At 41.9% G+C, this 24,600-nt stretch overlaps 2 protein-coding genes across 5 annotated transcripts in view; both read left to right on the plus strand.

Annotated features, from left to right (window-relative positions):
* The first annotated feature begins 265 nt into the window (after positions 1-265).
* On the plus strand, positions 266-7,962 carry hnrnpm (heterogeneous nuclear ribonucleoprotein M). 3 transcript variants are annotated; one of them, XM_080769857.1, is made up of 16 exons: positions 266-554; positions 1,117-1,313; positions 2,995-3,047; positions 3,707-3,714; positions 3,883-3,976; positions 4,091-4,519; positions 4,729-4,882; positions 5,224-5,273; positions 5,545-5,611; positions 5,708-5,833; positions 5,916-5,960; positions 6,269-6,340; positions 6,435-6,536; positions 6,675-7,255; positions 7,361-7,412; positions 7,540-7,962. In XM_080769857.1, exons 1-16 carry the CDS (start codon positions 481-483, stop codon positions 7,701-7,703), a joined length of 2,268 nt encoding a protein of 755 aa, XP_080625983.1. In that variant the 5' UTR covers positions 266-480; the 3' UTR covers positions 7,704-7,962. The 3 variants fall into 3 exon arrangements, with proteins under 3 accessions (XP_080625983.1, XP_080625982.1, XP_080625981.1); XM_080769856.1 differs by lacking the exons at positions 266-554; positions 1,117-1,313; positions 2,995-3,047; positions 6,435-6,536 and having other exon boundaries at positions 3,066-3,714; XM_080769855.1 differs by lacking the exons at positions 266-554; positions 1,117-1,313; positions 2,995-3,047; positions 5,916-5,960 and having other exon boundaries at positions 3,066-3,714.
* Positions 7,963-8,554: 592 nt separating this feature from the next.
* Positions 8,555-24,600, plus strand: part of timm44 (translocase of inner mitochondrial membrane 44 homolog (yeast)) — an 80,221-nt gene continuing 64,175 nt past the window's right edge. Inside the window, exons 1-13 of one of the 2 annotated variants that reach the window (XR_013964532.1) lie at positions 8,555-8,608; positions 9,654-9,755; positions 10,402-10,575; positions 10,731-10,811; positions 10,901-11,041; positions 12,510-12,646; positions 13,780-13,865; positions 14,975-15,067; positions 15,717-15,841; positions 16,810-16,860; positions 17,076-17,165; positions 17,553-17,663; positions 19,266-21,338. Coding sequence is in view for 1 of the 2 variants with exons in the window: in XM_080770824.1 (XP_080626950.1) it covers positions 8,579-8,608; positions 9,654-9,755; positions 10,402-10,575; positions 10,731-10,811; positions 10,901-11,041; positions 12,510-12,646; positions 13,780-13,865; positions 14,975-15,067; positions 15,717-15,841; positions 16,810-16,860; positions 17,076-17,165; positions 17,553-17,663; positions 19,266-19,385 (1,341 nt within the window). In the remaining variant the exon portion in view is untranslated. Of the gene's footprint in view, positions 8,609-9,653; positions 9,756-10,401; positions 10,576-10,730; positions 10,812-10,900; positions 11,042-12,509; positions 12,647-13,779; positions 13,866-14,974; positions 15,068-15,716; positions 15,842-16,809; positions 16,861-17,075; positions 17,166-17,552; positions 17,664-19,265; positions 21,759-24,600 lie in introns of those variants that run through there. The other variant, XM_080770824.1, reaches the window with a different exon arrangement.

Genomic DNA, 24,600 nt, shown 5'->3' on the forward strand with positions numbered 1-24,600 from the left:
AAATAATATACATGTTTTATTACATGGTTCACAATCACACGATACAAAGAAATCAGGTTTATTATGCAAAACTTGGTTTCAGGCAGAGCCATCGCTCTGGTTTCGGGTTTCAGGCATAGACTGTAGGGTTTCAGGATAGTGGAAGAAAGGGAGAAGGCTCTGGAGAAGGCGTAAACTACAAATGCGGTTCCCATAATCCTCTCTGGTTTCTCTCCTCCAATCATATTCCAGCCCGAGATAACAAACACTGGTGACATTTTTTCCTCTCCGCCATTTCGTTAATCGTTAGCTTCTGTGGTGTAAACGCCGCTCTTCTGCAACAGACAGTAGTCCTGTGAATGGTGTTATTAGTTGTATACATTTTTAAAGTAAATTTAGGCCTACGCAAGTTGCTATAAACAGAAACGCAGAGTGTGAAAGGAACATTTCAGCTCACATTTTAAAACAGCAAGAAGAAACAAACGGAAACTGCGCAAGAAGATGTCGACTGAAAAGGCCGATGGTGCTCCAGAGAAAACAGGCCCGGCCCAGGTGCAGCCAGCCAAGCACCAAGGGTAACTAACGACGAGATTCATTCATTCAACCTTTCTTTGTTAGCCTGTGCTAGCTCGCTAATCTGCTAGCCAGCTATATTGTTTATTGGCTACATTTTCATTATTAAATGCCTCGCACGAACCTCTTTCGCGCGACAGATTACCCTTTCTCAAGCCATTTCTTCCGATTTCTTTAATTTGAAAATGCGCCATTTTAGTTTAGTAAATACATTGGTCGTACTTTGGAATCCACGTTAGTCACATTGGCTACGATGATGAGTTCATTAAAACCTGTTAACTGGACATATAGTTAAGGATTAATTAATGTATTTTTAATTTATATAACACGTTATTACATCGTTAACTATGTGCTGATACAAATGGGAACAAATGTTTAATTTAATTTAATTCTAGCTAGTTCGGGGCCCGCCTATTTGTTGGACAAAGCAATCCACTCTGCATTATAATATACGATATAAATCTGACCATGGTTTATTCTGCAACATTAACCCTTGCTGAATTACATTTCTCATCGATATTGACTTAAAATCCCACTCCTTTCCCCCCCTTTTTTTTTACACAGCGAGATGAATGGAAAGCCCGGCATTAAGCCAGAGTCTGCGGGGGGGCGGAAGGAAAGGCCCCAGAAGAGAGGGGGTGGCGGGCGCTTTGAACCCTATCATGGACATGGAAATGTGAACAAAAGATACAGAGTGTTTGTCAGCAACATCCCCTACGATGTGAAATGGCAAGCACTCAAAGACCTGATGAAAGAAAAAGGTAACGTCTCAACATAAGAATTTGTCTTATAGTCCAACTCTGGTCTTTGTAAAAGACGCATCTTCATTGGTCATTGTGAAGGATCACTTTGGCTCGCTTTGAAGGTTTTTTGGGAAATTTGCTCATGGACTCGAGGTGTACAATGTGGCATGAGTTCTATGGGAATTGGCTGGAGAGAAAAAGAATGGGAGGAGTCCTCAAGTCGAGAGGCACGTGTCTGGTGACTCTGGTCATCTTACCATAGTTTAAAGATTTGTAGTGCTGGGAACATGGATTTTTAGACATCTGTTATTTCCTCTTATAATTACCAAAGCCCATATGGTTCATATGACGTTGAAGTTGTACAAGATATTACACAAATGTACAAATTCAATAGCTTGTGACACTGAATGGTGAAACGAATGAAAGGATGGGCCTACATCCTCATCGACTGTGATTCGATCATCGATCGTGATTTTGCCCAGAGGCAATGAATTGCTTTCAGGTGCATTATGCCAGCATTTAGTAAAACTCTGATCACAATCTTGGAGATGTTCCAATTGGAGACAGTTTTGAGACCTTCATGTAACAATTGAATTTCCGTATGGAGCCTATTGTCCATCAACTTGGATAAAATCTAGAATTTATGACTTGTTTATTCAGACTACATTGTTAGAAGTTGCACAGCTAAATGGCTTGGGCAAGCTTCAGATGTATCAAAAGCAATGCCTCAAATTGGCATCTGCTTTAATGTGATGAAGCATGTGTTAAGAGGTTACCAATTCATTTTCAGTACTTCGTACTGATTTTATAATATTTGACTGTGGCGTTAAATTGCATTTTCTTTTTTAGGTTTGAACCTTGACGTGGCAAATGTTTTCTCAGCAGATCTCCATGTTGTGCCAAACTAACGTGTGTTCGGGAATTCTTGGGGTACAGGTCTACAAAATGAAGCAGCTTCTTGCGTCCTGTCCTTGTAGCTAGAGGTTTGGCCAGTGATGTCCCTTTTCATTGAACAGACACATTATCTAGATTATAGAGCTACGGCGTGGCTATGGTCGATGTGGCATACAAAATCAGATTCACTGTATTTCAGAGATGAACAGCTTTTTGTAGATATCATAGTCTACCCTTTGCTAGTGTAGATGAACGCCTACAGACAATGGGCAAATGTATTGGTGCATTAGCCTGTGGTTTCCAATGGCAATATTTGACAAAAAGCGGGTTGATATGAGTTGAAACATTGAATGTGCTTTTCTAACTTGAAAATGCCAACAGGTTAATTATTTCCTGCATAGAAGATGGTTTTTGATGGCAATATCAAATAGGAGGGCTGATAGCTACTTAAGAGTTGTTGTCCTCAATCTATTGCCAGGAGATATGGTTTTCGATGGCAATATCCAAATGGGAGGGCTGATGGCTACTTAAGAGTTGTTGTCCTCAATCTATTGCTGGTGTTTCTGGATTCCAACAGGGACAGGCTAAGAAGTCTTCATTTTGTTCTATAAGATGCAAGCTTGCATTTTGTAGACCTGTACCAGATTGTGCTGCTACTGCTGCTGAGGTGCTGGGGGAAGGCTCAGGACTGTCAGTCCGAGCTCACTGTCACCGGCCAGCCCCACTTGTGTTTCTGCTCTAAATCCCCATTGTTCTCTCGGCTTCTCTCCCTTGGTGTGTGTCGTCTCTGGGATCTGATTTGTAGTGGGTGAGGTAACGTACGTGGAACACTTAATGGACGCAGAAGGCAAATCAAGGGTAAGTGCAAAAAACGCATAATAAAAACTATGAATTAAGCTAGACAAATCTTTGTCAGCTTGGGTTTCTTTATTTACTTTCATTGTTGGGGGGAGTGTGTCAGATGGTGACACTGAGGAGTGTTTGGTGTCGTCCTTGGCACTGACTGATGGGTCGGTGCTTAATTATACAGGTTTTCAGGTTTCCTAGCCGGTCCTGTGGGATTGCTGAACTTATAATGTCCCTGTGGTTGCTGAACGTATAGTATAAATGTGGTCCTGTCCGCAAGCGGTTGAAACATGGCTGTTAGATTGTTGTTAAATGTAATGCCTTCCTTAGAATTGGTTTAATGGACTAGATATTTCCAATATCTTGTTGTAGGGAATCCCCTTTTCTTTGTGGATTTTCTGACTTTTGAAGTCGGAAAATACTTTTAGTGGTTTAAGAATCACCACGATCTCTGGAATTTGTAAGTGTCTGATGCGGATTGTGAGATCCGAAAATGTGTAATATTGAAGGCAAAATTTCAAAGCCTTACAAATGTTTGTGCATGATACTCAATTATTCAAAAATACTCAACTGCCAATTGAAGTGTTCCATCTCTCAATGTCTCCCTTTTACTAATTTTCTTTTCTCTTCAAATCTTCTTTGGGCTATTACCATGTCTTCAATCAAAAAAGGGATGCGCGTAAGTAGTATGGACACAACTGTACAAACTAGGAATGCACTTTTTTATGTCCTTTTAATATTACATTTAGTCGTACACAAACATTGAACAGAAAATCATAAACACAAAAGCTGGTAGTTCATTACAACATACCAGGCTGTTAACACTGGGCTTTTCTTTCCTTTACAGTGTTGTTGAGTTTAGGACTGAGGAGCTGATGAAGAAAGCTGTGGAGAAGGTCAACAAACACAACTGCAATGGACGTCCTTTGAAAGTCAAAGAGGTAGACCAAGCCACGAGTCATAATGAACTATGAAACCAATGTGGAATGTGAATTTAGTCTACTGTTAAAAACTGGAATTTCACTAAATCCTTGTGTAAATCCCATGTGCCACAGGACCCTGATGGTATCATTGCCCAGAGGGAAGTGCACAAGGCAGGAGGAGGGGGTGGAGGACCTGCTGGAGGCCATGGTGGCATGGGGGGTATGGGTGGCGGCATGGGTGGCATGGGACATATGGATCGTAATATGGGGGGCATGAACATGGACCGCAATATGGGGGGCATGGACCGCAATATGGGGGGCATGGACCGCATGGGCGGCGGCATGAACATGGAACGTAATATGGGGGGCATGGACCGCATGGGCGGCGGCATGAACATGGACCGTAATATGGGGGGCATGGACCGCATGGGCCCTGGGCCTGGCCCTGGTGGCCCAACGGTCAATATCCCTCCCAGCCTGATGAACAACCCCAACATTCCCAACGAGATCATCCATGGCCTGCAGGCTGGCAAGATCGGCAGCACAGTCTTCGTGGCTAACGTAAGTGGCCCCATGTTTCGGATATAAAAAATGTTCCCATGAGTGTTTTAGGAATATTATGCAATATATTTTATTGTATATCTAGAGGGGAACAGTGCGTTTAGAGACAGAATGTTACCATTTTGATCTACAATCTATGTTCCAGATTTAACCCTAGCTTGTAATGTGAACAACTAACTAACCAGATCTGTCTGGACTGTTGTTTATAGCTGGACTACAAAGTGGGCTGGAAGAAACTGAAGGAGGTGTTCAGCATGGCAGGCATTGTGGTGAGGACGGACATCCTTGAGGACAAGGATGGGAAGAGCAGAGGCATGGGTACAGTCACCTTCGATATGCCCATCGAAGCGGTCCAGGCTGTCTGTATCCTTTTTGGAAAATATAATATTAGTGGGGATATATATTTAATGACTATTAAATGATTTGTTTTTGTTTACAATAACAGTAGGTACTATGTGCACACACCGATGTGCTCCTTCAGTAGTGGTCCCACTGGTCCAGTTTTTACTCTCAACTTCACTAAAATAATGTTTGCGCCTCACTGATTTGCTTGAATATGAGCCTCCGGTTTTGAGTGAAAAATAAAACATTCGTTTGACATTGTTAGCATGCAGGCACTTATTTATCCACAGATTGTTCCCACCTAAAATCTTTTGCAACCTTTTTTAAATGTCTTGTGTGTTTCCTTAACTACTTCTTCTTAGCCATGTTCAATGGTCAGTTGCTGTTCAACAGGGTCATGCATGTTAAACTGGTAAGTTGCTTCAGACTATACTATACATACCCTTTTAACCCATTTTGACCTGAGATCAGATTCTAAAAATGTCTTGTAAATCCTGACAGTTTTCTGAGAAAGCTAGGTTTCTATGTCGTTCTTTGATTTTTCAAAAATAGCAGACTATGAGCTTGTAAATCTGCTATTTTTCAATAGCTAAAGCATAACATAATGCTAACTACCAAAAGGGGTTCCCGCCCCAAATTTTTACATGATCTGATCATTATTCTATACGTTTTGTCATTTTCAGGACGAGAAGTCCATGCCCAACAACAACAAAGACTTTGGACCACCTGAGAGACCAGCTGCTCTTCCCCGTGAGTAAAATATATTAAACGAAACAAAATTAAAATCCTAGAAATCCATTGCCTTGACTGATGGAGATGTTCTACTCCTAATCTGCTCTCTTCCAGGTGGCCTGAGTGGTATTGGTCTGGGCCTGGGACCTGGCGGCCAGCCTATTGATGCTACACAACTCAACAGAGGAGGAGCAGGGGGTGGTGGAGGACCAGCAGGCATGGGCAACATGGGCCCCGGAGGTAATGGCACTGCATGTGTTTAAATTATAAAACCTTGTTTGTTTTGCTATGGCTAATCACAGTTGGCTGTTTTGACTTGTAGGTATGGATGCACTTGGCTTTGGAAACGTAGGAGGCCGCATGGGAGGTGTGTGGTTTTATGCATTATCCATAGGTCTCATTAAACATTGTAAACATCTTTATGCAACAATTAAAAGCCTCCACTTGTCTTCAAAGGCAAATGGATAGCTTGTATCATTGCTTCTTTCGGTTTTATTTTTTTAACCATTAAATATTTTAACTGCTCATCATTTTGTGCCTTTATTTTTTGCTGTGTTGTATTGCACTTTGAGTTGCATTCTTATGCATGTGTTGTTGTTGTGTTGCATAAATGATACAGCTGTGGTAGTTTTTTTTTTTTTTGCGTTTCTTAATGCATCCATCCATACTCTTCAGGCATGGACAATTTTGGCGGGATGAACAACATGGGCGACCGCTTCGGACCCTCTGGAATGGGCAGAATAAATGGTAAGAGAAAACAAAGCACGTATTCTTCAGCGAGCGTGGAACATTTTCCCGTTTTGCTGGTCTCTTCTAATGGTTTAATCCCTTGCATTGTCAGAGATGGACCGTGGAATTGGTGGTGCTTTTGAAAGGGAGTTTGGTCGAAATGAAATGGGCATGTCTCGCAATAATTTTGGAGAGTCCTTTGAAAGAGGAATGGGTTAGTACTTTCAGGATTTTGATAATTTAAAAAAATTCCCCTGGCGTGTCTCATAAGGTCTGGTGTTCATTGTGACTTCCCATTATGTGATATCTTTGCTTGTCCCTTGTTTTTGTTCTTAACTCCGCAATCTTGTAGGAAACTCCATGGGTGTGGACCGCATGGGTTCTGGAATGGACCGCCTGGGAGCTGGCATGGACCGTATAGCAGGGATGGGCATGGATAGGATGGACCGCGCGTCCGAGCTGGACAGGCTGGGTACTGGCTTTGACCGAATGGGCTCGGGGATGGACCGGCTGGGGCCCAGTATGGACAGGCTTGGTTCTGGCGTGGACCGTATGGGCTCCAGCATGGACCGCCTCGGCCCAACTGGGTTCGAACGCCTAGGCCCGTCCAGTTTGGAGCGTATGAGTGGCGGCCTCGACTTCAACTCCCCTGTGGGCATGGACCGCATGGGCAACAGCGGCATCGACAGGATGGGGAACAACTTTGACCGCATGGGCTCTGCTGGCGGCCTCGACCGATTCCCGTCTGGAGGACTCGACCGAATGGGTGCCAACATGGACCGGATGGGAGGCGGCGCCGGTGTTGGTGGCCAGTTTGATCGTCCTGCTGATCTGGATCGTGGAGGCTTTGGTGGCAATTCCTTCGGAGGAGCTGCAGCTGGAGGCCCTGGAGCTGGCAACCCTAGGAAGGGCTGCCAGATCTTTGTCAGAAATGTGAGTGTCTCATACAAGACATCTATGATTTCAATCTTTTGATTGCGTTTTACAATAACTTTACAGATGGGATTCAAATTGACCTGAATGTACTTTTGTTTTCAGCTGCCCTTTGACTTCACCTGGAAGATGCTGAAGGATACCTTCAATACATGTGGTAAGATTTGTTATTATTGTTGATTTAACTGTCTGCCTGCCATTTGTGACAGTTACAAATGCTAGTTGTAAATATTCATCAAAATAAAAATACTCTTCACCACATTATCTCCATCTACCTACTACAGGGATGGTCCAGTATGCAGACATCAAGATGGAGAATGGGAAGTCCAAGGGCTGTGGTGTCGTCCGATTTGATTGTCCTGAGACCGCTGAGCGTGCCTGCCGGAGTATGAATGGCTATAGGCTGAATGGGAGAGAGATCGACGTTAGGATTGATAGGAATGCATAAGCTATCTTGTGTGTACGTTTGACGTGTCGTCATAGCTTTGATATCCAAGCGCCCTGTCTGTTGAATGACCTTTATAATTATTTTGTTACTTTATTAGGCATTTGTAACAGTGCAGTTGTGTTATTTTTAGATATTGTTCGATGTTTAATTTTTTTAGTCAAAGTTTTAGTTTACTTTATTTCTTTTACATCATGCTTCACCTATCATTGGGTTTGACCTGTAAGGTGTTTTTGATAAATAAAATGTGAAAATCTGGAAATTCTTGGTTTCTGTTGTCATTTCAAGAATGAAGAGGTTTATTTTTCATACAGGTGCAAAGCATCAAAATAAATGAATGTATAATATATCTCCCCCTCACATCATTCATCTTGGAACTGAAAGATCTACAGATGTATATCCCTTTCATGCCCTTATGAAGATCCCTGATGTCCTCAATGTAGTAGTACTGACTTCCTCCAATTCTCTGCTCCAAGTACTGTGTAATACATACAAACAAACAAACAAACAAAAATAGTGCATAATGCACTATTACCTGACTGTAAATTGTGGCATAAGCATAACTGGACTGGAGGGGCATGCATTGGCCTAAAGTGTGAAATTGTTTCTCGTGTAGAAGTATTTACATGATGCCTTATATTTCTCTTAAAATAAAAGGTAATTGTATTTGTCTTTCTGTACGTTATTGTGGCTGGACTTGGTCGGAGCTAGGGAATTAGTTTAGATTATGTCGGGTCAGAACAAGTTAATGAACATGACCGATTAGGAGAGCCCTTTTACGCAACATGATCTTTTCATGCTGCGTACAATACCAAGCCCCTCCCACTCGTACGTCAGAAGGTCATCACCGGAAAAGGTCACACATTGTATCTAGCAAGATGGCGACCTCCTTGTGCCAGTGTTATCAGGTGAGTTTATATTAACCACTGTTAAATTATGTCTCCAAACACCTATACTACAATTGCACATTTGGCAAAATTGACATTGACTATGCAGAGACGTGTATGCATCAAACGTCTTGTTCCACAATATTGATACGAGCCTTTTCTGACAAAAAAGGCTAAGCTAGGTTGCTAACGTCTGAATGGAATGAGCTCCAAGCTGGATTTGATGCATGGAAAACAACCAGGAAAATGTCTGAGCAAAATCTATATGCGTGTTCATGTTGGAGTCTAGTCCCGGATTTCTTGTCTTAATGAATACTTTCACTTCCATCTGTAACCAATTGGACCAGAGTATCTTTGATTGATTGAGTACTTTATGTCTATATTAGACCTAAATGTGAACAGCATGGTAGTACAGTCACATACTAAATTAACCAAAAAGCCCTGGGGACTCCCATTTTCTAACACAAATGACACAATTTTCTATTGTGTAGTTTAATTGTATTGTATGTGTCCTCATAACAAACTGTAAAGTAAGTTGGCTGGTAGTCTACAGTGTAGACACTCCTGAGACTGAGAGTCTTGACCCACTGTGCTGTGTAGACTACACAGCAGACAGCACAGTGGGTCAGGAGTCAGGACCCATTTGTTGGTCACTTTATTTTGCGTTTCCTACATTTTGTTTCTAATATTTCAAAACATTTACAAAAAGCAAAATCTTTCATGAATTTTTCCAGTAATTTCAGGAAGAAATAAAATAAATCTAAGAAATTCCATGAATGAGACGAATAACAGTAAGTCCACACAAATTATCCATAATGTATAAATTATGGATTAGGGGTCAGACTAAATTATGGACCTAGACTGTTATTCGTCTCAACTGATCAATTGTTTAATAAGTAGTGAAAATAGCTCATCTATAAGCTCGTAGCTAACTTGTAGATCTGCTATTTTCACTATTTTGGGTCCCGGGTGAATTTCAAATTCCTGTTTTGCGTCACGGGCCTAAAGGTTTGGGAACCGCTGGTCTACAGTATTTGAGTGAGGTTTAATCTATCGTCTTCACTAGATATGTATCAGAAGAGCTTTGCTGGTATCCAGCCCCTACTTGCTCCTCCACAACAGACCTCATGCCTACAGGATATGTGGGTCCCTTACAAATTCTTCACAGGTAGTTGATTGCATTTTGATTTTTTCACCCATGACATTCCACCTTTTTCTTAGAGTACCGGTAGTTCACTCCTAAAACGACCCCTTTCCCTATGCGTCAGGCATTCACCCTGTGATGGCTTGACTACAAGTACCGTACAATCTCCATTTGTAGAACATTCATTTATGTTGAATGAAGTGTTCCGCACACACCAAGACTGCAGTTCAGTTCGGCTACCCAGTCTTCATCAGCCTTCATCAGTGAAGGCTGGATAGCCGAAACGTTTGTTCCCTGTTCATTGAAGTGATTTTTCTTTTTGAACTGATCTTGGTGTGTGCGAGCCACTAGCTACCGTTATTTATTTGATATGTTTTGAACGGTTAATGCACCTAAAGTCAGAGCGCGGTGTTCACAAGAGGAATGAAGTGATCCAAAATGATGCACACCGTGGCGCATGTGCTTGTTAACACGTTCCTCACTTGTGTGCAAGCTGTCATGCGGTGTGTGAGTATTAATTGATTAATTCATTTGGCGAGTTAAATACCGGTACTCCTTCAATAACATTTCATCAAGAGACCCACAGCCAGATAACAAATTCAAGCTGAGAGTTATATCTGCTTCAACACATTATTGCACTAAAACGTGTCGTTAACTCATATTCATGTAGGTACGGTATTCGTCAGAAGGTGGAGGCAGGAAAGGTTTCCTGGGAGGGTTTCTGGATAACCTGAAGCAGGAGCTTAACAAGAACAATGAGATGAAGGAGAACATCAAGAAGTTCCGGGAAGAGGCCAAAAAACTAGACGAATCAGATGCGCTGACACAAGCTCGGAAAAAATATGTTAGTGTTTGGCTACTTTCCAGAACCTCTGTAGCAGTCAGTTATTCTGTGATTTAAAAATTGGGCATCTGAGATGCATTATTTGAGATGCATTATTTGTGCCGTGCTGTGTTCATCTTTCTTATCTTCGAACCCTTACATCTTTTTTCTGTCAGAAATCTATTGAGTCAGAAACTGTGAAGACCTCCGAGGTCCTTAAGAAAACATTGGGGAACCTCTCAGACACTGTCAAAGAGGTATGTGGAAACATAAGTTCAAATACATTTGTTTACATGCTTGATGGAGGAAGTCCCATTATCTGAGTGGTGTGTATGTATGTTTGCAGGGTCTTGAGGAGGTTAGTCGTTCAGACATTGGAAAGAAGATCAAGGAAGGAGTGGAGGGAGCAGCCAAGAGCTCAGCAGAGTCTATGTCCAAGAGAGGAGAGATGCTGGGAAAGACTGGGGCATTTAAAGCAATATCACAAGTAGGTTGCAGTTTTAAGGTTTTAGTTGCCCTGCTTATTAACCAACTATGAAGCTTTTAGACAACATGAAATTGTAACAAATTAAAATGTGTTACAATCATAGACCAATCATAGACATTAATGTATAGTGTGTTGAACCCCCTTTCACCTTCAAAGCCTCTTACTTTGCTAGCTAGGGGACCAAAGACTCATGCCTGAGGTCCACATGGATCAATTACTCCCTCTTATGTGTTTGACAGCCTGTCGACAACTGCAGTCTTGCTTTGACAGGCAGCCCATACAGCCCAGTCTTCAATAAAATTATATTATATGTGCATATTGGAAAAACAAGAGATAAGAGAATGTGTATTACGTCTCCTTTTACTTCCTTAAACGGATTATTTTACAAATGTAGTGTTTATTCATATGCTTGTCTGCCGGGCTCTTATTGAATTCAATGCATTCCGTCAGGGCTCCAATTTGCCTCGCAGTAATAATAATAAACTTGATTTATAGACGAATCCAGGAACGGGTCTCATGGTCGCAGCTTACGTATTTTACCCAATACCCAATCTTTCTGTTTTATGAACACAAAGCTGCTGTACTTTATACCTCATACTTGAAATGCTTAGTATGAGGTATAAAATACAGCAGCCCTGTGTTCATAAAACGGAAAGATTGGGTATTGGGTAAGACTGACGTTATGTATCTTTCAGGACCTTTCACTGCTTCGTCTCAACCATTACTCAATGGCTCTGGTCTCAGCCACCGTGGTGGATATTTTGACATTCCGTTTTATGTATTTTTAATGTTGCCACTACTGTTGGAGCAGCCATAAACTACACAGGTTCATCCCGATGTTCTGGGCATCTTTGTAATGTTAGTGTTTAGTAAAAAGCAGGTAAAAGAGTAATGTTTGAGGCTGACTAACATCAGTCACTCTGCCATTCACTAACTTCACTATAGTAGAAGAAGTGCGCCTGGTGAGGGTTTAAACCCCGCAGCTACGTCGAGTCCGCCTACAGGAAATACGTAAGCTGTGACCATGAGACCCGTTCCTGGATTCGTCTTGATTTATATAGGACCTTTCATGGCATAAATGCAGTGGTTTTGTTCATATGCTATTTTAGGCACATAACTAGGCAGGCAGTCATAGAGGTAGAAAGGTGCAAGACCATTGAGAGATTTATAAACAAGTAAAAGTAAAAGTAAACTGGAGTAATACGTTGCGTAACATAGCACAACATAACGTTATCTCTCCTTTACAGTCTTCTACCAGTGATGTCTGGTACTCAATATGGTAGCAAGGCAACATAAAAAGTCCTGTCATTAATTTTAGAGCTATAATATTTATAGTCCGTAGGAGAACGAGTGACTGACTGGGTTCGTAACAAGCACTCCCTCATCACACTGCGGAACACTGCATACAACTTTGTCTTTAAAGTACTGCATATAATGTTATTTGTTTATTTTTTGTTTTTTCCCACAGGGCATGGAGAGTGTAAAGAAAGAGATCGATGACCTTGGTCATACTGGTCCTTACCGGCCCCCTTCCAGACTCAGAAAGAGGAGTGAGTTCTCTTCCAAGGGTGCAGATGACGACAGTAGAGTTTTTGAAGCCAACGAGTAAGTGAACACCCTCCATTCTTCTGCCATGGCACTAAAACACCCCATTATGTGAAAGCTTGATCACAGGACCTTGAAGCGTTTTTTTCTCCCAGTACTTTCACCAGTGAATGACGTCAGTGGGTTAGCGAGCGCTCCGCTGCTAGACCGCGACGGATGCGCGTCGTCTCAAGCGAACTTGATTCATGAGAGACACCACCGATAGAGCTAAAGCGAGCAAGTTGCCGTGTGGAACATTGCGATGATACGTGGCTGCATTGTGCTAAGAAAGAGATGATACGTGGCTGCATTGTGCTAAGAAAGAGATGATACGTGGCTGCATTGTGCTAAGAAAGAGATGATACGTGGCTGCATTGTGCTAAGAAAGAGATGATACGTGGCTGCATTGTGCTAAGAAAGAGGCAGAGATCCGCCTCTACTCTGAGGCGAGATCTGCATTTATTTTGTATTAATGTTAGTGCTGAAAAATTGGTGTTGAGGAACAAGGTTTGTTGATGCGAAGGGGACAACGTTGTCAGTGCAGCATTACACAACACTGGGAACACATTCAGGACTGATATCCAGAACTTTGCGACGAGCTGTCCAGTGAACTTGACTTTCAGCAGCTTGTCACATGAAACAATGCGTTTGTTGCAGTTTTCAGCACCGTTTTCTTTAAATTCAGCATGTTTAGTGCTGCTGTAATTGATTTTGCCTAAGCTCTTGTTAGCAAGGTATCGTAACATCTCGTATCACCCCCTCCCTTTATTTATTTACCGATCACAAATATCTGAGTAGACATTGACACATTGGCACTCGCAAAAGACCAGACGGCCTCCCTCCGAATATACTTGCAGCAGGTTATAGTGAGATGTGTATTGTACTGTGACTGTCTGTCGGCCTGAGTTGATGAAGGGGTGAGACATGGCAAATACACACAGCCTGTATGTTAATAATGTGTGTGTGTGTGTGTGTGTGTGTGTGTGTGTGTGTGTGTGTGTGTGTGTGTGTGTGTGTGTGTGTGTGTGTGTGTGTGTGTGTGTGTGTGTGTGTGTGTGTGTGTGTGTGTGTGTGTGTGTGTGTGTGTGTGTGTGTGTGTGTGTGTGTGTGTGTGTGTGTGTGTGTGTGTGTGTGTGTGTGTGTGCGTACTCCAGGGAAGCCATGGGTGTTGTGCTCCACAAAGACTCTAAATGGTATCAGCAGTGGAAGGACTTCAAAGACAATAATGCTGTCTTCAACAGTAAGCAACATGTGACTATTCTGTATTGAGTGTTTAAATTGTCTTTCCTTTAGTAGTATGTATTAAGTATTAATGTGCCTGGCAAAAACGTTGATTTTATCTTTTGCATTTTATATTTTTCATGCTGCAGGTCAGATTTGACCAATAGATGGTGCTGTGGAATATGTCATAGACATGTCATCAGTCAGTTTTGTAGGGAAATAAGCAGGTGTACTGTATGCAAAATTGGAATCCCTCAGCAAATTGATGGCTACTTTTGAAAATATTGAATACATTCCAGGTCAGTGGGCAAAAACCAGGCTGATTTGGGTTATCTAATATTATGTAAGACTCCAGCATAAGTATAACATGAATACAATTGTTGCATGTTCATATACAGTATTTATGAACGGTAGAATCATCTGTGTGAATCTATCGATTGGTAATGCTGAGTGTGCAAATGGACACAAAATATTTGTACACTCTGTGAGGTAAATGAATACATATTTCACTGTGCATAGGCAATGCATGTATAAAGTCTGTTTTATTTAAGGACTTTGTAACCTTGGAGACTGAGAGACTTGGCTAATGAGTAGCAGCTAACAAGTGTCAGACCAGGGTTCCTCCTGGGACTGGTGGTGAGGAACAGGGAGGCCGTTTTGAAACAGATGCCTCAGAATGTTGATGTGTTTCATCCCACTCTGGCTGCACTCAAGTGTTGTGCAAGCCAAGCAATTATGCATTACTTAAAAAGACTGTTGGAGATGAATAATTTTTGGACAGCAAATAAAATGACATTAGAAATGACATTGCGCAAATTCAACACAATCACCAGTTGCCACAATATTGAGTTCCAGTGCGGTCATGGCATCATCAGCACTTAACTCTAGTCTCGAATACATTGTGATATGTGGTTTTGATATGTCCCAGACATATCAAAACCCTTAGTCCATTGCCACTGCAAGTTTAACAGTTGTCTGTTGTTTACATCTGATTCCACGTGTGATCACAGCACGTCGAGGTGCTGCGCTCCAGCAAGCCCGATCCTGTTGATTAAGATTGCAAATCTGTCTGTTTGTTTATCCTCTGTCAATCACTCTTTGTGTGTATATTTCTCTCTGCCCATTCAGGATACTTTGAGATGAAGATGAAATATGACGAGAGTGACAACGCCCTCATCAGAGCATCACGTGCTGTCACTGATAAGATGACTGACATCATAGGTAACGACACAAATATGATCTCTCACTCTAAAGGCCCACGGCGCATACTCTAGTTTTAGGTGATAAGCTACTCACCACAATGGTTGGGGAAAACTACAACATGACGTCACTTAAGCCGCAATGATATGTGACTCACCTCTCACCCCAACACATCTCGCTGTTTTTACTAACCGACATAACCAACATATTTTACTAAGCTCATAAAGTGATCACTTTTCCGGATTAAATTCTGTGAAGTTTCTCAGAAAGACATCTTTCATAAACCTCTTTCAGAAGGCCTTTTCAAAATCGGACTCAGATCTAAATGGGTTAATAAATACTACAAAAATAACTCCTAACAAACTCTAAAACATTGATTTGGCGGAACCATTTTTCAACCTAATGTCATATAATTGGAACTCACTAATGCTCATTATAAAATGGCACCATTTCTGCCTACTCACTCTGTGTCTCAAAAGAGTCTGTCAAGAAACCTGCACAGTAACAACGTAGTGCTCCTTTAATGTCACTGTGTAAAAACAGTCATTCAAGTAACTGCAACATTGCCTGTTCCATTCCAGTTCCCTATACCTTGTTTTACTGTAATTCTTCACAGTCCTGCTTAAATGAAACAATAATTTCATCTTCATCTGTGTGGATCTGTGATTAGGTGGACTGTTCTCCAAGACAGAGATGTCTGAGGTCCTGACTGAGATTCTGAAAATAGACCCATCCTTTGATAAGGATACCTTCCTCAGACAGTGTGAACATGACATAATCCCTAATGTACTGGAGGTATGTGCACATTGCTGCTAACATTGTATTACATAACAATACATTATATACTATATACAGTAAATGTATGCGCTGTAGGGTCACATCATTTGTCATAGACTGACTTTCATGTTCAAATCACAGTATTGCAGATAATGTTGCCTGTCTGTCTGTAACTTGCACTTAAAGGACCACTTCACCACTTTTCAACCTATCTTCATATAATAGGTCCTAACTAATAATCATGAAAAAGTAGACCAATGTTTTTCTACTCTGTCTGTGTCTCATAGGACGGCTGTGGGCAGTTCAGAAACCGTCCTCCAGTGACATCGATGGCGAATACAAGCTAATAGAAACGGCAGGCTTTCTAGTCCTGAGAAGTTGCAATACGAAAATGGAAGCCATCGTTCTCACGATAATGAAAATCTAAACATTTTTGTAAAACAAAAAGAATCCGCCTAATGATGATGTCACTCGAGGACGGTTTCTAAACTGCCCACAGCCCTCCTATGAGACACAGACTGAGTAGGAAAAAAATCATGATTATTAGTGAGGACCTATTATATGAAGATAGGTTGAAAAGTGGTGAAGTGGTCCTTTAGTTACAAAAAAATCCAATCAACATTAAATAAATAAATGAAGGCATTTCCATTTAAATGCAGTGCACCACTGCACCCACCCTCTTATTTTGGATTACGTCACAATCCCATTACCAAAGAGCACCTTCCCAGCACTACTACATTATGCTGCATTCACATGGGATCAGGCAAGCCACGGGAGCAGGGCGGTAAACGGAACAGAACGGCCCGGCAGCCAGAACCAGCGACGGTAACGGCAGATGGCATCAATGTTACAATATTTCATCTTTTTACCATTCCGTGCCATCCAGCAGGTTTTGCCGTTTGCCGTCTACTGCTTCCTTGTGAATGCAGCATTAGCCCTTTATCTCTCCTCTAACTTTAACTAAGACTGTGTGATTTGTTCTGCAGGCCATGATCAGAGGGGAGCTGGAGGTTCTGAAGGACTGGAGCTACGAGGCGGTACGACCTCTTTAAGTAACTGTCTATCTGATCAGAATGTAGAAGAAACAAAAACAGGAAAAAATTAAATTACTGGAATCTCAAGATACTGCTATTATTCCTTGGAGTACTGTTGCTGAATACAGCATTTCCATCCATGGATGGGTCTTGTTGTTAGAAATGTTGCCCTCTCTCATTTCTCTTTCCCTCTGTACCTGTCCCTGGTGGGCCTGTAGACGTACAGCCAGTTAGCCCACCCCATCCAGCAAGCCAAGGCCATGGGGCTACAGTTCCGCTCCAAGATTCTGGACATTGACAATATTGACGTGAGTTGACCCAGACTGACACTCGATGTGTCTTTCTTTCTTTCTTTCTTTCTTTCTTTCTTTCTTTCTTTCCATGCGATTATTTCCCAGAACAACTTTTCTTAGTACATCATACATAATTATGTGGCGATAAAATGAATTCTTAATCGTAAAGAGGTAAAAATGTCATCTTGAATTAAGACGTCAACCTGACTCATCAACTATAGTTTTGATGCAAAATTCTCACTGGCGATTTGTATGTTTTTTCGTCATGGCCTTGGTGTGTAAAGACGTTTACTGTCGAAGGAGATTGCTCTTTATCAGCTCTGTGATTTTGATAAAGCTGTTTACAGTAATAGACAGCTGAATGCATATGAAAATGGATATCGTTGAAATATTTTTTTTCAGTTGGCCATGGGGAAGATGATGGAGCAGGGGCCAGTTCTGATCATCACGTTCCAAGCCCAGCTTGTCATGGTGATCTGCAACACTAAAGGAGAGGTGGTGGAGGGAGACCCGGTACGTTACAACTGCACTGTGAAATCCTGATTGTTAATTTGACTTCAGTGTGTGTGTGTGTGTGTGTGTGTGTGTGTGTGTGTGTGTGTGTGTGTGTGTGTGTGTGTGTGTGTGTGTGTGTGTGTGTGTGTGTGTGTGTGTGTGTGTGTGTGTGTGTGTGTGTGTGTGTGTGTGTGTGTGTGTGTGTGTGTGTGTGTGTGTGTGTGTGTGTGTGTGTGTGTGTGTGTGTGTGTGTGTGTGTGTGTGTGTGTGTGTGTGTGTGTGTGTGTGTGTGTGTGTGTGTGTGTGTGTGTGTGTGTGTGTGTGTGTGTGTGTGTGTGTGTGTGTGTGTGTGTGTGTGTGTGTGTGTGTGTGTGTGTGTGTGTGCGCTCGCTCACGCTCAATCTTTCCGCTCGCTCCCTGTCTCTCTGTTCTCTCCTTCCTTGTTTTTATTTATTTATTGCTTCTTTAGTGTGAGCTGCGCATCACTACTATATACACTTATGTATACAAAACATTGTTGAAGACGACCTCGGGCTATCTCTGCTAATGGCTAGAATTAGACTGCTATGGTCCTTATAAGACCTGGAAAATCAGACCTGAGGGACACCAAAGATTTGTGGCGCTTGTGGGGTATCTTTTCAGCACCAGGCAGTTGGCTCATTGGTAAGATGAAAAGAACATGCTATGTGGATTAATGGTGTATGTACCCTGCCTCTGTGCTTTATGAGCCGTATCTAAACTAAAGACTCTGTCTTTAAAGACAGAGTTGTTTCTCCCGTGCACAGCTCCACTCCTCCCCTCTCTGTCCTTCTCCTCGCCTCACCCCTGACATATAAATCAGTTTCCTCTCAAAGCACTTTTGATTATGGATGCTCATGGACTATCTGGGTACTTGTACGGTCCAGGTAATTCAGTATTAGTTTATACCTGTCTGTATTACAGAGATATCCGTGTTATTCTTCAGGCTGTTGACAGCAAAGTACGATGCTGGCGGGGGCGCGGGGGGGGGGGGGGGGTGGGTAGGTACACTGTCCGTCCAAAACCACACAGTTGAGGTGAATTTACAAGGCCAGTGTTAGCTGTCTTGTTTTTTTTACCTCCTGCCGTCAGTCAGGAGTCTTCTGCCGTAGTCTAAAAACTCATGTTCCACCCCATCTCCTAGCTGCTAGGACCTAGCATATTCAGTACTTATAACAACTTTAACTCGAATAGTGCCTTTCAAGAGATGCAAGGATGCTTTACATCAGCAAATAATTTTGATGCTAATCGTTATCTCTGCATCTGCAGTTGTTGACTAGATAGATGCTATCTATGTATGTACTGCATGATAATGTAACACGGTAGCTGCTGCATGTTGTATACTACCAAGGTTGAAGTCTAATCACCTAGATTTGAGCCTAGTTACTTACTTAGTAGCATTTTTCTTCTTGTCAGCATTTGTTTTCTTAGTAGCTTAATTCCTTGTCCATATTATACCTGCTGTTGGTTGATCCCGTTCATGCCACTTTGCTCTGGATAAGAGTGTGTACTGAATGCCTAAATTGTGTTTTTTCTTTTCACCAGTCTATTTGATGTATAGTGATTAAGTAGAATTGAAGAGCGAAATGTGTTCGTTCTCAGGACAAGGTGCTGAGGATGATGTATGTGTGGGCTCTGTGTCGAGACCAGGAGGAACTCAACCCCAACGCTGCCTGGAGACTACTGGACATCTCTGCCTCCAGCACTGAGCAGATCCTCTAAAGCTCAATCTATACTTCATCGTACGACATTGACGCTAGTAGCTAGAAATAACACATCTATAAGCTAACAGCGCATCGTTAGCTTGTTGATCGGTTCCTTTTTTGCAAGCGACACCATTGTGCGATGGAGTTTAAATTAGGCACATGACTCTTTAAAAAAAAAAAGACATTAAAACACAGACACACTTTGGGATGCAACAATCCCCAGCGATTATATCAGGAAACGGATCTGTCCAAGGCTTGGAATGAGGAAGGGGAGAGGAAGGCAGTGGATGGATTGAGCATGAAGGACCAGCGGTCATGGGCTCAATTGTCAAGGAAGCATCCAAATAGAGTGCTGCTGCTAATTATCAGCTGCCCAACATATTCCTGCAACACTGGCTCTGGGTTTCTCTTGTGGTCGTGGACAGCCCGGCAGGCTGCAGATTGCAAGCTGCTGTTACCCAGTATAGACAACCCAGTCATTCCACTGTTTGACACTAGGGGGTGATAGATTACTCTTCTCCATCGTCTGATTCTCCCCTACTGTTTGTTTACCCGTTTACTTATTCTGGTGTCCAAAGTGTTTGTTTGTTTCTGACATGAGGTTGAAGATTCCTTTGTACTCCCCCTTTTCTACTCCTAATTTACTTCCTTGGTAAAATATCAGGGCTTTCTGTCTTTCATGCACATTTCTGATGGCATGAAGTGTAAAATGAGTACATAACTAAGCCCCTGACGTGGCTGGAGCAGGCTGTAATGGTGTTAGTTTCACAATGAGGTGATGGACTTTAAAATTACCTCCCTCTCTGTCAAACCCTGTCTTGGATAATAGTGGCCTTGTGACCCATGTTTGTATGATAATAGTCCAGTTTAATTGTAATTGTAAACTTAACAAAGTATATTTATTCTGAAATAAAAGGAAATTTCAGATTTTAAGACATTGGGACATTTGAATGAAACCATGCCCCTTCAAGTATTTAAGCTCACCTTAATATAACATGAAGGGCAGGCTCAAATTGTTTCATCAATGCTCAATTAAGTGTGGTTTCAATGTGACCTACATCCTTTCCTATGGGAAAATGTTAATTTGCAGATGATTTGCTTTGCTTTTTTTTCATAGCAGAAATGGAACACTTAATTTTAGTAATGAATATTGAATAACATTCAGGTAACATTCAATTTGCTTTGAGTAAAATGCAATATCCTCTGTGAATGTAATGCTGGCAGCATGGATGAAATTGTGAATTAGACTTTGGAATCTTTTTTTCACTTTTCTTTAGAGGTTGATATGTACAACCAACAATGAGGATCACTGCACTGGGTTCAAATACTGTATGTCCATGTCAACCAAATTGAACTCAATTCACTTGTAGTGTTCAGTCTTGTCAATGTGAAGACAATGTGCCCTGATGTGGTACTACTCAAAATCAAATTATCATTGACATTCCTACTTGTGCCACGGCCAGCTAGGCTAGAGTGTATATAGGTTATGTGCAGCCTAGGTAGCGTATACAGTAACATCCACATGTGCATTTAATAATGAAATGTGTCTTTTTTAACTCTAAAATTTACTCTTATGTGATCTATTCTTACACTTACTAAAAATAGCAGATCTACAAGCTAATAGCACGCCACTCGTGGCACACTACGAGCTTGTAGGTCTGCTATTTTTGAAATTTTGTAAAAATGCGGCACAAATCTTTGAATAATTATTTCAGAGCGAACGTTTTTTTTATTTCGACGTCAGGCCTAAATGGGTTAACACTAGCTTTTGCATTCACAAAGCATTATGTTTAGCGAATGTGCAAATAGACCACCCACTAGATTTGACCGTGTAGTGACTTATTAATGGTCCGTTTCACCGACTGACTGTAGAAGTAATTTGACCACTAAGACAACCATGTTATGTGCCAATATCTCCATTGTATCATCTTTATCTGCTATGTGGTCCAGTGCAGTGGTTCAGGTTCAGGTTCAGGTTCAGGTTCAGGTTTATTTGTCATTTGTATAAATACAGAGTATACATACAATGAAATTTGTTTTGCTCAGAGCACTCTCAATCTTACATACACAGGACAACAAAAAGACGAAAAACAGGAAAAGAAAGTGCAAGTCAAACTCTATTCATTTTAAGGGCACCCGAATTTAAATCATTTTGTGCCAGGAACACTCATAAGAGAACATTTGTCAGCCAAATAATGTAATGCGGCTAGAAGTGTTTATACTTAATTTAGCTGGGGAACACCTGGAATGCCCTTATGGACACGTTGGGGGTCATTGGACCTCACTTTGAGAACCTGTGGTCCACTGTGATGGGGACACATGTGTCTACATGTTCTTTAATAAACTTGGTGTGTGTGGGCTAAAATTGCCTTCCACAACACCTCTGAAAGGAATGTCTTATGTGGGCTTATCAACATATTTACTCTAAGCTATGAATGAGTTAACACTAGTCAAGACAACATGGAGATACACAGACCACATTACTACAACTCACAGATACCGTCTATCTTTAGCTGAAGATTAAAATATTGACTGATTTGTACACAAGCCCTATCCTGTCAAGTCAACATTGGGTAGAGCTTTAATCGGGCCTAAAATGTTGAGCCCGACCCGACCCGGCCCGACAGAAGTTCAGCCCGGGCCCGGCCCGAAGCTCGTTTACATAATTGACAAAGTGAGACCGACCCGGCCCGAAACCCGACATTTATTCTAAACAAGCTTAATTGCTGCAGGCAGCCGTTTTTCTCATCAAATCTTAATAATGTGTTAAGAACATCAGTCATTGTACCCATGTCCAACTGTCTTTATTAAAAAATATATATATATAATAATATGAATAATATCATATATAAAATGACTAGCCCGGCCCGACCCGAAGCCCGACAAATACATAACAAATTAGAGTCGGACCGGCCCGAGCCCGGCCCGACCCGTCAACTCTAACATTGGGGAACCGTGAATTATCTTGCAAATCCTGTAATTTTGCCTCTATCCATATCAAAGGTATCGGGTCATTTTTTATTAAAATGAAAGAGCTTCAACCAGGATGGCAATTCTGTTCTTTATACACTGCTGAATATTTAAAATACATTATATAATTCTTGAAGCACCAAAGAAGTGATTTTATGCTTGAAATGCTCAGTACCCCCTTCCTCCCCCCCCAAATTAAGTAAGACTTTAATATCCACCATTTGGAAAAATGTGATGCCTGCCACTGTGACTAATTGCTGGCATGAAAATAAAAACTCATTATTGAATGGTACTGCACGTATTAATGTATTTAAAAAAAACGTTCAGCATTTAAATGACAAATTAGTAACATTTTCCCCCCTAAACTAAAACCTTCACTTGTTACCTGAGTGTGTTCATAAAAAGGGAATGGAATCTGTCAGTTGTGCACGTCTGTCTTCCCCCCTAGAGCCACAATTTGATCAAATCACTCCTTGCTTGCACTCAATGGGTCTATATGACTCTCCTAAGCTGCTTGACAAACCGAGGTTACAGTCAGAGGTACAGAAGGTATATAGAATTCACAAACGGTGCTCTGAATTCAGATGGGCCTTCTCTCGCATGGCTGGATTGATTACGCTGGCCTTGGAACAGTAAGGGGCATGTTGTGGAGGGCCTGATGAGCAAGCCTGTGTACATTGATTCATACATGGAGGTGGGTGTGTGTGTGTGTGTGTGTGTGTGTGTGTGTGCGTGCGCGCGCGTGCGTGCGCGCGCACGTTTGTGTAGTATACGATTCCAGGGTTGTCAAGGATGATGGATCCCCTCGGCTGGTATTGGTAAGCTACGCTGAGGCAGCAGCTCCTCAGGGTACAGTAGCTCCCCCATTGCTCAGGATGCACGCCCTCAACACACACACACACACACACACACACACACACACACACACACACACAGTAAATGGCAGGGATATGGTGAGAGTATCCAGCACTGTTGACCAAACACTAGGTCGGGAACCATTTGTGGGTCATGGGAAGAGTACTAAATATCCCAATTTTTTGCTGCAGCATTCTGGATAGTGAGTTTAAATTTTAGTTCTTTGATTCCCCTTTTTAGGCTAGTGGTTACTACCCGAACTATGCTACCCAAAATCTGAACTCTTGGGCCCTGGTAATATGATTATGTATGTGTGTCATCTGCAAAATTATGATATTTAGTTTTTCCATAATCTGAGCCAGTGGGAGCATGTTGGTCAGGTGTTGAACAGAATTGAGCATTGCAGAACGCTCCATCCCATGTCTGCTCAGATTACAGGCTCAGGTGTGCAATTGCCAAGGCACAATTAGGCCCTGCACCTTTAAGTATGATTCAAACCAATGGGAGTATAGAGAGTATACACTGACACGGAACAAGATCCTTAATTACTTACGGACAAACATCTATGCCGATAATATCTAACTTGCGGAGGTAACGTGCCTTGTCCACGGGCACCAGATCTTTCAACGTATGGCATTGCAAATACGTTTGATAATCGCTACTCTTCAAGCTTTTCCTACAGCTGCAATGTTGGTGAGTTTGTTTAACATTGATTAATGCAATCAGACAGGACATTTCTGTTTGGATGAATGGGCTGTCAAGCCCAGAAGGTACCATAGTTGTGTGTGTGTGTGTGTGTGTGTGTGTGTGTGTGTGTGTGACTACCCATGTTTAGGTCACGTGTGACGAGTCCATGTACAAGAAGGATAAAATGACAGAACACAGACACTTGAAGGTACATCTATATGTAAACAATTTGGTGTTCCGACTGGATGCTGTGTTTTGTTATATTATACTAAATGGTTGTTTGTCTCCATCTCCCTAGTAATCGCCACTGCTGTTTTGTTTTGGTTTCTTTTGTTTAGTTTAGTTTAAGTTTATTTTGAGCCATTTCTGTTTTCTGTTCATTGAGCTGTTTTCTTTTGTGTTAATTTGTTGTCCCCCCCCCCCCCCACATGGTGGCGAGTATGTGCTGCTTAACTTGTTGCATCTGGATGCCGAAGGGAGCCTTGTTGGTGAATTAGCTGACTGAGTGGCCGTATGGGTTGCGGCATGTAGGACATCACGTTTAGCCCACGACTAGCCCCTCTCAAAACCCTCCATAAAGCTTTTCTGAAATTTGGATGTCGCTTTATGTAGGGTCCCTGTGCGTATCTATATTTTCGTATGGGAATGTTGGAACACGGACATAAACATCCTCGGTAACATCATATCTGCGGCGTTTGACGTCTTCCTTTGGTTTGCGT

Source organism: Protomyctophum bolini (genome assembly GCF_963924005.1).
Source record: "Protomyctophum bolini genome assembly, chromosome: 8".
Classification (NCBI taxonomy): Eukaryota; Metazoa; Chordata; class Actinopteri; order Myctophiformes; family Myctophidae; genus Protomyctophum; species Protomyctophum bolini.

Coding starts and splice junctions, on each gene's coding strand:
- hnrnpm (XM_080769857.1), top strand. CDS start 481: ATGTCGACTGAAAAGGCCGATGGTGCTCCAGAGAAAACAGGCCCGGCC. Junction 555..1,116: donor CAGCCAGCCAAGCACCAAGG/GTAACTAACGAC, acceptor TTTTTTACACAG/CGAGATGAATGGAAAGCCCG. Junction 4,520..4,728: donor GCACAGTCTTCGTGGCTAAC/GTAAGTGGCCCC, acceptor TGTTGTTTATAG/CTGGACTACAAAGTGGGCTG.